Here is a 17621-nt window from a genome sequence, read left to right on the forward strand (position 1 = left end):
AGCACCAGGTAGTTTCCTCATCTTTTCCTACAGTAATGGCTTACCCTTGAGCAGTGAAGGGAGAACAAGGGTTGCATGTCCTTTCCTAAGTAGGCATTTAAGTGATACACTATGTCTGTAATACAGAATCATTTAAACTACAGAACATTTTTTCCTTAAAAAGCACAATACCAGTTTCAGTAAAGTTCTAACTTGGAGACATACCCCTACTACCGCTGTACTTCATGTATGCTTTCTCTGTCCTAGACAGCGTTTGTCTCTATTTTACTGAAATACTCTAATTTAAAGCAGAAAATGAGTACCCAAGGCAGTGTCTGAAACCAGGAACATGAACTGAATGTGTAGAAGGGAAAATTTAGACTTTTATGGATGTATCTTTTTAAATTTTACAGGACACATTTGGAATTCAGTAGCTATGGATCATGTATCCCACAGAAAAAAAAATAATTAAAATGTTTACTGACACGCTATTCAAAGTTGAAAACAATGTTTAGAACAGTAGACATGGTATTTAAAAGCATCAGAAAATTTGGTTTGAAGGAAATTAAATATTATTCTAATGTGGAATTTTTAAATTTATTTTTTGAGAGTAATCATGTAGTTGAAGCTAACCCAAAATGCAGGGTTGTGGATGTGGTATGTTAGAAAACCAGTAGCGATACCGTTACAAAATACGCAAGAATGTGTCAAAAGTAATAGGCTGTGACCAAAAATGAAACTTCTCTCATGCCATCCAAACTCAGCAATACAAAACCTGAAGTAGAAGCAGTAGAATGAAAATCAGGTGATGGAAATTTTCCATTGATGCTTGAAAATATTTGCCGAATATGTAGGAACACATGTGTTTTCTGAATATGAGGGTGCCCCTTTAAGCAATTTTATTTCACTCAACTTCTGCCACTACAGTGGACAAAAGTGTAAAGGAGGTATGTCTCACTAAATTTCTGTCATCCTTCCTCTGCTCTAGCATTTTTAGCCCAACAGGCATCTTAAGCACTTGTCTTTCAGGTAGTGGTTCAGAGCAGTGTTTGAGCCTACAATTCATAGGAATACCTGAAAGGGTTAAGAGTGCATTTCTTGAACCTCCATCTATTCCTAATGTAATAGAGGAACCCTCTGTAGTTCCTTTAAATGGCAGCGAGATGGCATAGGATTTTTTTTTTTCACAGAGCACACTTAAGTTGTTTGGCTTTCCACACTGACCTCTCCAAGCAGGGGTGTTAAAACATAAATCTCTCTTGCTTGGCTATGGGGTTTGGCAAGGAGGTTGCTGTAGATCACGTGGAATTTCTTGGTTCCCAGCCAGAATTGCTCTGTCATGCCTCCAGTCCCAGGATCTCGTAATGACTGTTGGAGCGTAACTGCCTTCCCATCCCACGCCTCTGCACCTGGTCCTGGTAATGCTCCCACCGGGGGTTTGAAGGTGCTGTGCTGGGACCTTGCCTCAGCAGGCTGCCAAGGGTGGTGGTCCTATGCGGTGCGGGTAGCCAACAGCCCTGAGCTGCTGTGGAGGTGGCCCTGCTTTCCAGTACAAAGGATGTGAACTGGGAGATGAGCCTCTTGCTTATGTAGCTCCATACAGAGGAAAGCAGCCCAGCTCTGCCTGAATTTGGCATGGCACAGTTACTCAGCAGGTGTTTTTATGGCAGGTGACATGGAAGCTGTACTATGTGGGGTGCTACGTGGATCTGCACTTTGTGAGCACCCTTTGTTGGGGGCAAGAGAGCCTAGACTCAAATTTTTACTTTGTTACCCATTAACACACTTCATCACCGACTCGTGTATTGAGAAAAGAGAATATAAACAATTAAACACGTAGGGAAAGAACATTCCTCCCCCCCCCCCGCCTTTTCGAAGCTCAATTTAAACCGAGCACTTCTCCCTCCTTCCTGCTTCCCTTGTAGTCGCCGCTCCTTACACTCGGTCCCTCCCACTGCCGCCGGATAGGGGCGGGGGGTGCGGCGAAGGGCAACGGCTTCTCCTTCCCGCTCCTCGCTCGTTTTCCTCAGCTCCGGCGTGGGTGGTTCACGGCCCGCAGTCCGCTCGGGGTGTCCCCGCTCCAGCGTGGCGCGTCCGGGACCGCAGCCTCAGCACCAGCGCGGCCCCCGGCGCTCGCCGCCTCAGCGGCCCGGCGCTCGCTGCCGCGGGAGCTGGGCGCCGCTGATTGGCTGGCTGAGGCTCTGGCGGGCTGCGGCGGGGCAGAGCCGGCTGGAACCGGCTGCGGGTGGCTGGGCGCTGTCCTCCTGCAGGGCAGCCTGCGGCCACCGCTGCCCGGATCCTGCCCGGCGCACCCTTACGAGTTAGTCTGTATTTAAGTTTCAGCAATGTGTCGAGATTCTTCCTGGTGATAAACTCAGGCGCTATAAATAAACGGTCAGCTTGTCTTCCGTGAGGAGTGAGAGGGGTTTTTTTTGTTTGTTTTTGAAACTTTTCTTTGAGGAGGCTGTTGGGATGGACCTGTTAGTACTTTTTATTTTCAATTCTTTTGCGATTTAGGCATAGAAGATACTAATTATTGGTCCCCCACTATGTTCTTCCAAACTGAATTGGAAGACCGTGTTGGACTGGAAAGAGGGAATGTAGCTCGTTACCTGTGGAAACCCCAACACGGGCTTCTGGGTCTTCTTGGTGAGCTTGTAAAAGCTCGTTTCAGACCGGACAAACAGGCTTCCCGTGTGTGTGGCAGCCCCCGCTTCCCTCCATGCTTGGGCTGCCTCTTGTGAGCAAGGTGCTAACATGGGACCTGCTAACACCTGATAGAGACCAAGAGTGCTTTGGCCAAACTAAGATCTTAAGAAATAGGCTAGCGGATGAAGATGCTGCAGATCTTTAACCTGTAGCCTAGAGAGAGTGGGTTCAAAGCCCTTGTGAGCTCCGTGTATTCAGTCTTGCTGGTGTGCCCGGAAGGGATTGACGAACGGCTCATGGGAAGGCAGGAGGATTGAACTCAGTGAGTCTGGAGCAGGGTTTGGGCAAGACCTGGTAGGGATGGGGCCTCCCTACATGGGGGTGAGGTGGAGGGCCATAGGAGATGGTCTGATGAAGTGTAAGTGACGTTGCTCCTGTGAGACAGGGCAGCAGCTGTGGTGAGCGATGCTTCCTGAAGACCCTTGTCAGTAGCCTGGCGGTCCCTCTCCAGCTGCTTTCAGTATTGCTTTGTGGTTGTCCTCCATGTCTCCTCCCTGTAAAAAGTAAAATCTCTTTTTCATCCCTAGGCAAAGCCAGTTGCCAGACTCCCCACCGGACTCTGGATCAGAACCATGTTCTCCACCACAGCTGCAGAGTAGGTCACATGAATTTATCCTTGCCCAAGCTTGTAAAAAGGTCTCCAGCTCCTTTTCTTCCTCCTTACTTTCATGTCTGTTTACTTCTTACAGCCCCATGGTATGATACTACATGGCCCAGTGGGCCACAGCCTCTGCTCCCATGCCCATCTGCTGTGGCACCCAGCAAGCTTCCCTGCAGGTTCACGGAGACTTACTCTGACCCCAATGCCAGTGGACATCCCTGCAGCATCCCCCAAGGCTGCTGCCTGAAGACAGAAAATGCTGTGACTCCTTGGAATAATTCTATGTCCTCCAGCTGTTTGGGTTTTAATTATTCATACTTTCAGCCAAATGCATCTCAGGTTTCTGGGTAAATGATAAAGCTTTTATGCAAAGGATGGGACAGATATATAAAAAAATAGAGCTGGTAGAAGACGTGGTGTAAAATCCCCTTGAGTTTAAGGTTATCCACAGGATGGCAGTGTTTAGACGTGTTTGAGATACTTGTGGTTGAGGGTTCTTTAAACATCTTGATTGAAGTTCAGATTGGAAGTAGGAGTGGATTTCAACTTTTAAAACGTGGAAGGCTAAAGAGAGATCAATAGGTGCTTCATAACTGGATTATAAAAATATTCAGGCATTTTGCAATACTAATTGCATGGTTTTGTCCATAAACATCTTTTAAGTGTTCTGACAATTGGCATGAGAGAAAAAAAACCCCAAACCTGCCATATCTATGTAAGCAAGTGAAATGGTATTCATATACCATCTGCCATATTCACCCACCAGCATGTTGTGGATGCTTAATTATTTAAAATACATTGGGTAGTACAAGCATCCAACTGTGATTCCTAGTAAGAATGAATTGACTGATGCATGCCAGAGGGTTATGGGGAGAGAAATGTGAGTTCATCAGTGTTAGTCCTGGGCTTGCAGATGTTCTGTTCCTTTCCCCTCTTCTGTACAGAGCTCAATTACACGTTACATGTGATGTGGGGGAAGGAAGCTGCACCTGGGTTTCTCAGTGAAGCTGTGTTCTTTATTTGTTTTCCAGTAAAAGGTGCCAGATAGTCAAAATCATGTTATTTTTTGAGGGAATACTTTAGTTATTGGAACTTAAGATACAAAATGCTTCTTAACCAAATGTGGAACTTCTGAACAAACCCAGAAAAAGAATAACAAAGTGATAGCTGGGCTTTTTTTCTGCTCGTGGAGAAACTTTAGTTTGAGTACCTGCTGGGCCTGACTGAGACCTGGAGTTTGGCTTGTTTGTTTTTTTTTTTTTTTTTCCCATCCAGAAGGAATGACCATCTGTCAGGATATTCTAGCTTACATTTTATATCAAAACTTTGGAATAAGGTTTTTTCCCTTTGAACAAAGGAGTATTTTTTGAAATCTCAATTTGTGGGAAAGGAGAAAACTGTAACCCACCAGTTGCCCCTTGAGATCTCTTCGTTAATGCATTAGTTTAACTGCTACTAGTGCTCTCTGTATTAAGAAGGAAAGTGAGTTCATGTTTGGTGGAGTACAATTATTCAAGATAAAGCTGTGATTTTAATGCAAATGTCAGGAGACAGTAAAACCATGTCACATATGCACTGTGTAAATATTCAAAGAGATCAACTTCTCTAGTCCTATGAAATAATAATAATAAAAAACTAATTTATGTTTTGGAAGGAAAAATTGCATAATGCAGTTTTAAAAAGCCAACAACAATCTCTCCCCCCGCCATGCAAATCACAGTTTGGGTGGCAGTACAGTTAGAGTAAGATACCAGGGTGTTGTCTTGTTCTGATTCTGTAATATCTGTATTTATACTTATAAATGAGTAATGCAACATGTATTTTTAAAAAAGTATTTCTGCAGCATCAGGCAAAAAAAGGAAGCTCTCACAATTACTGGGAGATGCCACTGATTCTCCAGTCAAGGCTCAGGACTCCAGACAAGGTAAGCAACTGTGTGAAAATGAAATCTAATGTTTCATACCATAGCTAAGTAAATATTTTAAGAGCACGGCTCCTGCTGGCTTTGAAAAGGTACCAGTCTGTACCCCACTATCAGGTTTGGAGGAATTTACCTTTTCAGTGTTTTTGAAAACCAGCACCTATTTATATTTGGTGAAGAGATAAGAAGTGTTAGAGGTTCATGTTTCCTGAGGACTCTGGATGAAATACTCTGCCCTTCTGCATGCGTGAGCCTGCAGTACACAGATGATACCATACGCTGCTGACTTTGCTTGGCAGTAAATTGACTGGGCAAAGAAACCACCGTGGGTCAGCTTAACAGGGAATTAATGTGGTGGATGAGCAAACAGATTGCAGTTTCCCTTTATGATCTCAATTCCATATTTTTTCTATGAAGTGTATCCATGCACAAGCTTGGTAAAAGCTGTGTGTTCTTCCCCACCCCTTCCCCAACTTAGTTTGGTTCATTGTTTTATCAAGATAAAAATGCTAAGCTTATACCAATTGATACAAAAAAGCTTATCAGGCATGTACAGAAATGGATCACCTTCTGTGAAGTGTGAGGCTCTCTCTGAATGAACAGTTTATCTGAGGAATTTCACCCTTGTCTGTTAATGGAAAATCTGAGAGTTGCTTGTTACTTCTTCGGAGTAAATGATTTTAAAGCATTAAATCAATCTTTTAGAACACTTTTAATAAGTGGCAACTGGATTCACTAGGTTACTTTTCCTGTGGTATCTTTTATTCGATCAATGTTGCTTGATTGGGACTAGTCCTCTAAGTCTACCACTGCTGGGAAGAGAAGATGAGCAGATGCTCCTGTATCTAAAATTGCTATTGCTGCTTTTAATATTTAAAGACACAGCTTTGAAATATGCTTTCCTTGGGAGTCACTGTTAATAAAATCTCACTGACACACGTGCTATTGGAAAAAGAACACAACCATTGGTAAAAATGGCATGGGGATCATTTAGAAATGTGTGAATTTCGTTACTGTGGTGGTTTGTTTTTGTGGGTGGTGGTTTGGTTGTTTTTTTTATATTTTCACTCTGCTGTATGTCAGAAGTGGGAAGCTGGAAATGAAGCTTGAGCCTGAAATGATTCTGTAGGCTCTGTCTTACTGTGCTGCCACTGGCTGTGAACGGATCTTAGCTTATATGCTCAATGACATATTTTCTCCTGTCCTTACTGCACTCCATTTATCTGTCTCTCTTATCACATTCTCCTCTGTCTTCATAAAATGTATAATATCTCAGAGAATTACGGTTGACCCTGTCTGTCTCAGAATGCCATGAAGTATAGTCAGAAAGCATTAACCAGTCAATCAGATGTAGCGGTGAATGTGCTTGCTATTGGAAAACTGTGCCTCCTGCTCTGGAACAAAGGACCTGTTGCAATGAGTTGGAGTATATTCAGTTTAAACCTGTAGTAGAGAGAATGGGAAACATATGTAATTATTTTACTTAATTGCTTCTTGCAGTGTTGCAGATTTACAGTAAAATGCTTAGCTTTCCTTTTTTTTTTTTTTCTTTTTTTCTCCAAAGTAAACTATCCATCCTTTGGAAGAGAATAAAAATAGGAAGTGCTACTTATGTAATATTTTGCTAATCAGGAAAGTTGAAAATTTTATTTTGTAGGGTAAGGGAATATAACACATTTTTTTGCAATAACTGCAAAGGACAATCAGATTTAAATACATACGCAATATATTCATGCTTTATATGTATGTATATATATGTAAATATATTTATAAAAATGTTTATGCAGGATTTTTGGCTAGTCACAAAAGTAATAACAGAATTGTCACTATCTCTCTACAGCAACCGTTAAGGACTGTGCTGCTGAAGTGCAGGAATATGACAGTGATGGACAGAATGCAGCTTTGGAAAAATGCTGTCAAGCTCTAACATGGCAACCGTATCAAACTTCTCAGTGGAACAGCTTATTTAACTCTAATTATGAAAAACTGTAAGTACCGATGTTTGCACTTGGAGAAAGTGATTTCTTGGGGATTTTTTTGCTGGTATTGTAGTTTTGTAGGAATAAATGCTGTGTTTGGCATCCCTTGTTCATACTGAAAATAAGACTGGAGAAGGAGGTATAGCAGTCATGATGGAGTATGAACCTGCAGATATATCAGAAAAGCAGAACTTTAAACACTGGTTGAAATTCATGCCAGATTTTTGATTTCCCTTTGGGGATTTAAGGGCAAAAGAAACATGAGTTTAACTTAAAATACCTGTTAATTTTTGTTTATTTTGTCAAGCACATTGAGGCAAATAATTACGGAGCATATGGCACCTTTCCCTCTAATGGCCTAAAACATTAAAGAAAAATGGAAATAGAAGATACCTGTATTACTTCTGGGTTCATATAACCTAAGTCTTAATAACTATAGAAATATGTTTGACATGCAACTGTTTAGTTAGAGAGTTTTCCTGTATAAATCAGAACTGTAAATAATTTTTTTTTGGCCACATGATCTGGGAAAGGTCATTTGAAGTTCACTTTATATCCCTGGTATTCTCCATTCTAGTATTTAGTGAATGAGCTCTTTTAACAAAAGCCCTTCTACAGCGTCTGGTCTGTTCACCAGGACTGGTCCAAACAATTTATCACTTTCTCCACAGGACTTAAACAGCATAGTAAATTTGACCGTTCCTCTAGGCCAGCCTGCTAAAAGCGCTCATGGGAGTTTGGAGTGTATCAGTGTCATTGCTGGACGCTGACGTTCCCTGCTTGTGCACAGCGTGATAGGGGCAGTACACACCTTACTGTGTCCCACACAACCCTCCTCCTAAGGTATTAGCATGATGAGAGCAGATGGCTCAGTGCCCACACCTTTCTACTCCTTGGGAGCTGGATGGGCCAAGAAACCTCTGGCTGCGTTTGTGATGTGAATTGTCACTCTGACAGAAGTGGCTTCCAACTCCTGTTACACTTTCAGTTGATGACTATGTTAGAGCTGTGAGTTGATGGAGGCAGATTGCTCTCCTGCTGCTACCCAATTCCTTGTTGGTTCCCATACACTTAAAATTGAAGTTCCAGACTCACATTTCTTGGTGGCTTGTGTCAACAAAGACAATGTGATGCTGAGCATTAAAGCATCCAACTGCACGTACCATTACCATTACTGTGGAAGGGGATTGAGAGATTATTGGCGGAGGATGTCTGTTACTTTCAAGTGAGGTCAACGGCAGTGCCTTTGTTCCAAGGTACACTGTAATTATGGCACAGTGCACAGATTTTCTGAGTAGTGATCCTGTATTGTTAGTTTCAAGAGAGTCATGTGCTTATCACTGCTCAGTGTACATGAATTGGTCCTATACCTTGAAATTGCTGTGCCCACTTTAAGGACTTTTCTCAGGTTAATTATTATTTTCCATTTTATTAATCCAGTATTTTAACCTTTTGATTATTTCATTCACAACAAAATGCTGTTAGCTGAGGTAGATTCATTAGAAAAGGTTACTCTGCCATTAATCGTGCCCTGCATTGTATATGCTGGGCACTTTTTTAGCCCCATGTGCCATTACTGTTGTGATTGGTGGGACTCAGTTACAAAGATGTTGTCTGAAGGGTCAAATTCTGAACAGAAAGAGAAATTTGAAGTGTATTTCTAGTAGGTATGCTTGTGTGACAGGGATATCCCTTGCTCTCTAAAAATTCTTCAGATTTTACTGTGCTGCTTGGTAAGACTGACCATCCTTTGTGTGATGAGATCAAAATATGCATTTGCTCTTAATTACTGTGAATGGCATACTCAGAAAATGATAAACGTGAAATTCCTCTTTGAAATTGTTCCAAACAATTCAACTTGGAGAAATGGAAATTTGCACTTTTGCTTCTCAGTCTGCTTGCATGTGTAAACCAGTATTCTGAAATTGCTTTAAAAACATCAGCTAATAAATTTGCTTTACACCTAAATCTGACAAACAACTCCTTCCCCTACACACATTTCCTACATAAATAAAAAGAATTACTAGTTGTAGGAAGAAACTGAAAAAAGTTTTGTCTCTTAATAGTGGTGGTTTGAGGAGATGATAGACACTTAATTATATTTTAAATATGAATTAACATATGACTTAGTAGTTTTGAAGTAGTTATAAAGTAGTTATAAAGTAGTTTTCTCTTTATTCCCTGTTCCAGATAATCGGTGATTGTTTGAAAGGGGCCTTTTGTTCATAATTTATAAAAAGATAATAAAGTCTGTACATTTCTTGTGAAGTCTTTACATTTTGATTTTTCCAACTAATAATGTGCAAATAAATGGATGAGTTCTGAAAAGCCATCCTCAGTAATTGCGTTAATAAGAGCTGCTCAGTAGCATCAGATGAGATCATCATTATCAAACTTTCATTAGCAAGAAAAGCCAATGCCCATATAAGAGAACCTTGCCATGTAGTCCTGTTATTTCAGAATTATCCATCACTTAAATCAGAGGACTGGAAACATTGTTGGGATGGTGAGTTCACCGGCTCTTTTAGAAAGACCTTTCCTTGTTTGCTCTGAATCATAAGGACAGAATACTCTTTATCTTTGAGTGACAAATTAGCCCTTCAAATAAATAGAATAGGGTTTCCTTAGTTGGGGTAAGATGGACAACATTATAAAGGAGAGTTTTATCGTCTTCTGGTTAGAGGGTCAGTATCGATAGCTTTTCTTTTAGCTTGAGTAAACCCTTATTCGAATCCCAGCAGCTTCTGCAGAAGCACTTGGTGTGGGAATTTGGGAACAAAATAGAAGGTCTGTCTGGCTCATTAGCACGTTGTTGTCTGCAGCGCTCCTTCAGCTCTGTTGTTTATAGCAATGAATGCTTGAATACACTAAAAGGTTTGGTTGTGCTTTTACGTACACAGAGTTCCTTTATAACAGATTTGTAAGTGAGGATTATGTAAACTTCTCCACCTCTGGTTTCCAAACATTTCATGTGTCAGACTAGAATTAGAGTGCGCTTCATATGCATTTTCATTTTTACATCACTAAGAGACGAAGAAGAAAATACTGGTAGAACTGGTGATTGTAAAGATATATTTTGGCTCCCATTTTGTCAGTAAAAATCAGATGGATTTTCAGACCACGTGAAAAATAGGAATTCAAGATGTCATTCAAAAATGCCCGTACTTAAAGTTGCTATTCTTTCTTCTTGTTTTTGTAGACCCACTGTAGGATATCAGATTGTCACAGATAAAGGGTTTAATTTTTCAACAACAGATGATGCCTTTGTGTGCCAGAAGAAGAATCATTTCCAAATCACAGTCCATATTAGAATCACTGGACATCCAAAATATGTCAAAACTCAGCTGGGGGGAAAACCAATAGAAAAGTTTTACTTGAAAGCTTTTGGAATAAAGGCAAGTATTCCTCCTCTTTGTGATTATTACTTTTAATAAGTTAGTATGTGATTATCCACAGAATAAGGTAAATAACTGAAATGAACTCTTAGTAATTTTTGACCAAGAACTGACAAAAGAGAACTCTTTTAAGTTACTAGTGACTTTTGTGTGGAACTCTTTTGCAAAAAAAAGTGATGTTTTATGGATGCTTGTGCTGATATATGCTGAAAGGTGTCATGTTTGCCTGTTTGCCATGGTTTCACTGACTTCCCTCTCTTTGGCTGAAATTTTGTTGCCTTTGTGGGCGATGCAGGGGTGTCAGCTGGTGTGGCCAGTCTACCCATTGGTCAAAAAGATGTGTTGAAAAAGCAATTCACAAAGCAAAGAAAAAGAATCAAATCTGTTTTTCCTGAATAGTACGTGTGTAGAAAAACAACAAAATTTCCCCATTTCTTCTTGCTAGACTTTCCGTTTTCACTTTAAGAACCAAATTCTTCCCAGCCAGTATGGGTCCACAAGCTTGCCTATACAGAAATAGTAAGAAATTTTAATCTTTCTGAAAGATTATACCATGTTTTTTACTTACTACCAAAATTCAGTGATTTAGAAAATTCACATAGCTGTTTTACAAGGCAGTTACTACCAGTTTTGCTTAATGAATTCTAACGTAGAAGAAATTAGTGAATATTACTGTCATCTGCTCCCATCTGAAGCAAAGTGCTGCTGAAAGGTACAGAAATTTACATTAAAATAAGGAACTACCTTGCATAGGTTCAGTTCTCATGTTAAATATCTACATTTATGCTTTGGGATAAAATGAACCAATAGCAGTCTAGATTCGGAAAGCAATTTTTCTTTTGTATATTAATGGATTTTTTTCTTCTTTCAAATTATGTCCACAGAAAGATTTGGGGCTTCAGACTAGTTGTCAGGTGTTAATTGATCAGGAGTCAATTCCAGTGTTAATTTCTATGTAGTTCTGTGAGAAATGAGATTTCACTGTTTCAGACACAATTTGCCTGTTAATTTCTATTTCAGATTTTACATGTTTGAGAATTTAATATTATTGTCATTTTTGAAAATTCTTTTTTCTTTATAGGTGGAAGCTCCAAACCAGACAATTGCTATTGAACAGTCTCAGTCAGATCGAAGCAAAAAAACTTTCCATCCTGTTAAGTAAGAGAAATTTATTCCACTTTATTTCAATGTGTGATTGGTCTGAAATGTAAAATAGTTGTTTCTTGGAAACTTATAGTAGCTTTAAGCCAGTTTTGTGATCTTTATCTGAATTCCATTTTGGTGCACACATAGAAACAAAGTAGTAATATATACCTGGTCTCCCTTCATTAAGGATAATTTTCAGCTGCTTTACAAATGTGTTAAGTATATCTATCCAAAATATTTATATTCAGCTAGCAACACTGTTGTATGGTGTTCAGAGCTGTATGGCAGATGCATTTCTCATCTTAAGAAATGTCAGTAATGGTCCTGTTCTACAGGGGCATGAGATGTATTTTCAGTGCTTTTAAGGGGGAGTGCCTCTGCTAGAAACATACATGCAGCTTCTCCCTGGAACTCTCTGCCATTCTTCTGCATCTGAACTCACTGGCAGAATCAATGTTTGTTCTTCTGTTGGAGCTGTTCTGTTACCTGTAAACTATTAAATAAACCTTAAAACAGAAAAAGATAAGGCAGTGTCAATTTTGACAGGACGGTGCTGGGATAAAGGCTGCAATACATAATCTGCAAAAATGAACTTTGAGCTCGGGAGAAGAGCTCCATTTTTACTTAATTACCGCCATCATGGCATTTTTCTTCTTTTTGCATACTGAAGAACAGATTCTGTGTGTAAATTGTTTCATGGGTGATGATGTTTTCATTTATACCAGATGAGAATGTGGTTGGTAGACTGTTGTTTTCTCCATGCAAACTCTTTATTCATACTATTTATCGCTTACAGGAGCAGTGCCACTAAGTATTTAAGACATAGATCTATATTTTATACTTCCAGACATAAAAGTCAGGTGAAAAAAGGGGACAAGCAGTAGAATTTATTTATTTTAATGTGGAAATTCAGGTCCAATAATAAGCAATGTTACCCTTGGCAGGCAACAAATACCCATCATATGGAACACATATGGTTTTATTATGTTCAAGACTGTGTACAAACAGACCAAGAACAGTTACTACTAAGAACAGTTTCCCACTGCTAGTGCTTTATCCCGTTTGTTTATCTCTTTGACATAGTCACTGTGTTGTTAATGCATTTTTTTAAACCAGGGTTACTGCATTTTTACTGGGGTTTCTCTGTTTTTTCATTTTTCAGTTTTTCTCAAAACTGTTTTAATGAGTTTGAGGAAATCTGGCTTGAGCCAGGTAGATCTCCAAATGCTTATTTCCCTGATCTTGTTTACTTTTCTATTTTAGAGTTGATCTACCAGGGGACCAGATAACTAAAGTAACATTGGGAAGATTGCATTTCAGTGAAACAACAGCAAATAATATGAGAAAAAAGGGGAAACCTAATCCTGACCAGAGGTATTGCAGTAGCTAGTTGCCCTCTGTGTGTGAAGTGGAAAAGAGGTCTACTTTAGCATGGAGCTGATGCTTGTGAAAAAATCTCAGCATTGCCAAATCCTGTGATTTTTTGAATTTCAAATTCTGTGATACTTGGTATCTGCTTAAAGGCCTCTCTTCTAGACTCACAGTGTGATGAGAGAATAAAAGAAAATGTCTCATCCTTATGGTTAGAGATTGTTTTGGGAAATCACAACCAGAATGTTGGCTGATGAAATTGGGCAGTCAAAAAACCAAATAATGATCATTTTTTTTTCTGGGGAAGGAAGGGTCTTCATCTCTGAGTCTTCAGTACTCAAATTTTTCAAAATTACTGTAATTTTTGTTCATTTTCAGTGATCGTGGTGTTTGAAAGAGCTTATTATTTGAGAGTAAAGGAAATACTTTTTCTTTCATATTGTAACATAGATATATTTAAAAAGATCATCTGGCTATCTTTTTATGTATCAGTAACAGCAGTTGCATTAAAAAAAAATTTTCTGTGAAAACACATTACTTCAATTTGTTATCTTGATTAAATCAATTTTGAATTAGATACTTCATGCTGGTAGTTGGACTGTATGCTGTCTCTCAGGACCAATTCTACCTACTGTCTGCAAATGTCTCTGAAAAGATCATTGTGAGGGTAGGTAGAAATTTATATTGCTTTCATGTGAAAAGTATTTACAAAACTGTTTCAATATTCACAGGAGACTGTGGGGGTGATTCTTCAGCATAAAAACTGCCATTGAATCAAAAAGATTGAGGAAAAAAACTATGATTGCATATTGTATGAGTATGTTGTTATCTTTTAATTATTGGGATTTTAAAACATTAAAAGTAGAGCTATAGCAGAATTTAAAAGGAAAGCTTATTGTGGATTCCAGTACAAAATATGGGGTTTTTTTCCAGATTGTTTTTTTCTTTGAGATGAAACAATTTCCTACACTTGCCAGGAATTTGGTAAATGCTTTCATTGGCTGGATGCTTTATTTTCAAAGGAGGAAAAGAATGAAAAAAAATAAAAATTACAAGGAAAGAAAGTCAAGCAGCTCTAGGAAGATTAAGACCCGTACCTGCCCCTTTCCACTGTGTTTCCAGAGTGTCCCAGCTCTTAATTTGGTGGTTGTAATATAGGTTTCAAAATAGAAAAAGGAAGAATTGGTCTTTCTTCCTCATGACCATTACTATTCAATCCCATGATCCACTTAGAAGTTTTCCTTTTACTACTCAGCGTTAGCCTACAGTTAGAGTTAGACTTAGAAGAGGGAAAAACTGTAGAGCTCTATTGTAACAGGAGCTACGGAGGGTTAGGGTTAGGAAAGAGAGAAAGCACAGAGCCCCAGCATGAGTGGGGTTGCGAGGGGCCTACCAAAAGCTTTCAGTCCTGGTCCTTCTTTCATATGACCAGTAGCTGGTGCTTAATGTTTGAACTGGGCGTAGTCTAGGGTTATGGTTATTTCTAGGGCAAAGGTTATATTTAGGGCTTAGAAAGGCAGGAAATACATAGGTGCTGTGTGGTGGGGCTGCAAAGGATGGTGAGGGCCTCTGGAAGATTGCAGTCCGGCAAACTTTTTCATGTGGGCCAATCAAGGAGCATCTTTTTTGCATGGAGTCTTTCTAGTCCTTGGTTTATGGTAAGGAATAGGCTTAGCATTTTGGTTTATTGTCAGGTAAGACCAAGAGCTCTGGTCTAATAAGTGGGGCTGGAAAGGGGCTTCCAAAGAAAGGTGAGGGCTTGTCAAAAGCTTTTAGTTATGGCGTCATTTTTTGTAGGCCATTGCTTGGGTCTTTTTTGGCAGCACATCATCTGCCTAAGCTTATGGTTACAGCCTGGTGTAGCATGAGGATTTGGAAAGAGCAAAAGTGCAAATCCCCAATATGCATGGTCTTGCACAGGGGCTGCCTAAGGAAGATGAGGGCTTTCAGATGGTTTCAGTCCTGGCTCCTTTTTTGTCTGGGCCATAACTTTGTGTCCTCTTGTGCCATAAACCCTGTTCCTGCAGCTACACTTAGGTTTTTGGAGGGCAGTATGGCCCAGAGCTCTTTTCTGGGTGGAGCTGTGAAAGGGCTTTGAAAGCGGTGTTCGGACTTAGTAGTTTTCTGCCCTGCTGAGAAGTTTTATCATCCTGGCCATTGCTGTCAGTTCTTTTATTTCAAGACACTGAAGCATTGTGTTTGTATCATTCCCACATATTTAATTGTTTTCCTTCTTTGTCCATTAAGTTCCACAATACTGCTTTCATCTGAATTTATTTTTCTGCGTCTAGCAGTGTTGCAAATATAATCTCTTTACTGATTTGGTAAAGCCACTGAATTTTCACATTTGACTCATCCTTAGGATTATTGTTACTGTATAAGATACATATTTTTAAGTAAGATTTAGACATTTAAATTTTCGTACCATTTTTAATTTTAGGTTCTTTTGAAATTTCAGTGAAGAGTGCTCCTTCGATGTGTGTGAGACAATTTTTTAATAGGAATCCAGGGAATGAGATTTTGCAAACCTGACCACTATTGCAGACAAAGAAAAAAAAAAGGGAGAAAAGCAGAAGAATCAAGAGGCTGTGATTTGAAGTGGTGCAAATGTCAACAGGAAAGCTGGAAAGAAAAAAAAAAAAAAGTCATTTTCCAGATGTCTGCCAGGGCTTGAGTGGCAGAGTACAGTGAGCCAGCCACTGGTTACCTTAAAGTGGCAAAGCTGTGCACATGCACTGTGAGAGAAAGCAACTCATGGTCTGGCCATTTATACACTCAAACATAGTGTAACAAAACTACCAGCTGAGTAGTGGTTATCAGGCATATCAGATCATGCTCTAATTGTGACAAACAGTGGTAAGTGCACAGCACCGTGCAGTGTAGATGGCAAAGACTTGTGAAAACCTGGCTTCTTTAAATGAGTGCAAACTTTTTATCGTGATCATACTTTTGTTCAGACTCAAATTTTAAAGCCTGAATTCAAAGTTTTAAAAAAATAAAAACCAAAATTAATTATTGAAACAAAATGTTTTTTCTAATTCTATATGCTCTGTTGTTTTTTTTTGGTGTTCTAAGAAAGACCCTGTTCCCTTGACATGAAATTTCTAATAGGAGTTAATTTTAAACATTACAGAGGATTTGAGACAATTTATGAATATGTTCATTTTGCTATTGCTTAGTGAAAATGACATTTTGTTAACTAGATAGAAGCAATTGTTTGTTTTTCCAGATGGTCACCTCTTCAGGAACTGCTATTTTTAGACTTCATAGGTCTCTGGAACCTAGCAAACAGGTTTTGAATGTAATTTATACTTCAGTATCTCAGTTGCTGAGTAAAAGCAAAATTAATTTGGTAGCTGTGACTTGCGGAAATTACTATTAGAAAGTGAATTTGTTCCTGCCCATTTCATTGAGTAGTGTTTTCTACCCATTCAAAACCACAAATAAATGAAAAAAACGAATGATTGCGTTTTATTTTTGAGGCATATTAGTAAGACTTAAGCTCCTCAGAATGTCAAAAGACTTTTGATTTAGTGACTTAATAGTATTTCCTGGGCCATAGTTCATTGGACATTTCATTTGGGGCAGCACCGAATGAACAATGCTTGACTCATTTCTGCTCCTATCAGCCTTCTTGCTCCTGTTGCCACACTCCTCCTTGGCCATGCTGATGGAACTGTTTTTCCAGGGCCCTGCAATGAACAGGAATGGGGAATTGTGTTAAAAATAAGTCTAATTTTTGTACTTGGTTAATTTTAAGTCAGACTGGTTCCTCCATTGTCATCTATGTTGGTGTATCAGCAGAACTGAGGGCTGGCAGGTGGAGATGGGTGACAGGGTGATGCGGGCTGCCTCCACTGGTTCTGCTGCCAGAAGAAGTGTACATCAAGCTATGGCCCCGGGGCATAGTTTGGATGCCTTTCCTCCCCCAGTGTCACAGTTCTCTATTCCTTTAGTTGTGCTGAGGCGGTTGTCTCTCTGATATAGCTGCAAAATGATTGCAGGAAATAGAATGGGCCTGAACAGTAAACTTCAGCCCTACAAAAACTAACCTCCTCCACGGTCATGGCTCCCCAGCAGACGTTTTTTCATGATTGTGAAAAAGGGAGTGTGTGGGGGAGGCAGTTTCACTACCTATTCCTGCTTCCTCTCCTGTTCCTTGTTTTAATATTTTTGTTGTGGACCAAGGCTCCACTGTACTAGGTATTGTGTAAACAGAGAACAAAATGAGTCCTTTCCACAAATGGTTTACAGTTAAATTAGTAATTTACCAATTAGGTAATGCAGTTGGGCTTCTTTTTTCCACTTACTTGTTTTAAATAGTTACTTCTAGAAACCTGCAATACATGCCATTTATAGTTTGGAGCATCTACTTGAGAACAGGACCTGTGAATGCAAGCCAAGATCACCTCTGATCTGTTCAGCACAGGCTTTGAATACATGCTGGAAAAGTTTGTGAAGCAGCATGTATAAGAAAAAAAACTGGAATGGCCAAAGCATGTTAAAAAAAATAATTTTTG

General features: G+C 39.5%; 1 protein-coding gene across 1 annotated transcript in view; it reads left to right on the top strand.

Annotated features, from left to right (window-relative positions):
• Positions 1-17621, top strand: part of MYRFL (myelin regulatory factor like) — a 48960-nt gene that overhangs the window by 8368 nt on the left and 22971 nt on the right. Inside the window, exons 3-10 of the mRNA XM_075746580.1 lie at positions 3216-3283; positions 3378-3636; positions 5122-5213; positions 7051-7198; positions 10389-10584; positions 11666-11742; positions 12994-13104; positions 13678-13768. Of these exons, the coding sequence (XP_075602695.1) occupies positions 3216-3283; positions 3378-3636; positions 5122-5213; positions 7051-7198; positions 10389-10584; positions 11666-11742; positions 12994-13104; positions 13678-13768 (1042 nt within the window). The remainder of the gene's footprint in view (positions 1-3215; positions 3284-3377; positions 3637-5121; positions 5214-7050; positions 7199-10388; positions 10585-11665; positions 11743-12993; positions 13105-13677; positions 13769-17621) is intronic.

The sequence above is a fragment of the Balearica regulorum genome, chromosome 1 (genome assembly GCF_011004875.1).
Source record: "Balearica regulorum gibbericeps isolate bBalReg1 chromosome 1, bBalReg1.pri, whole genome shotgun sequence".
Lineage (NCBI taxonomy): Eukaryota > Metazoa > Chordata > Aves > Gruiformes > Gruidae > Balearica > Balearica regulorum.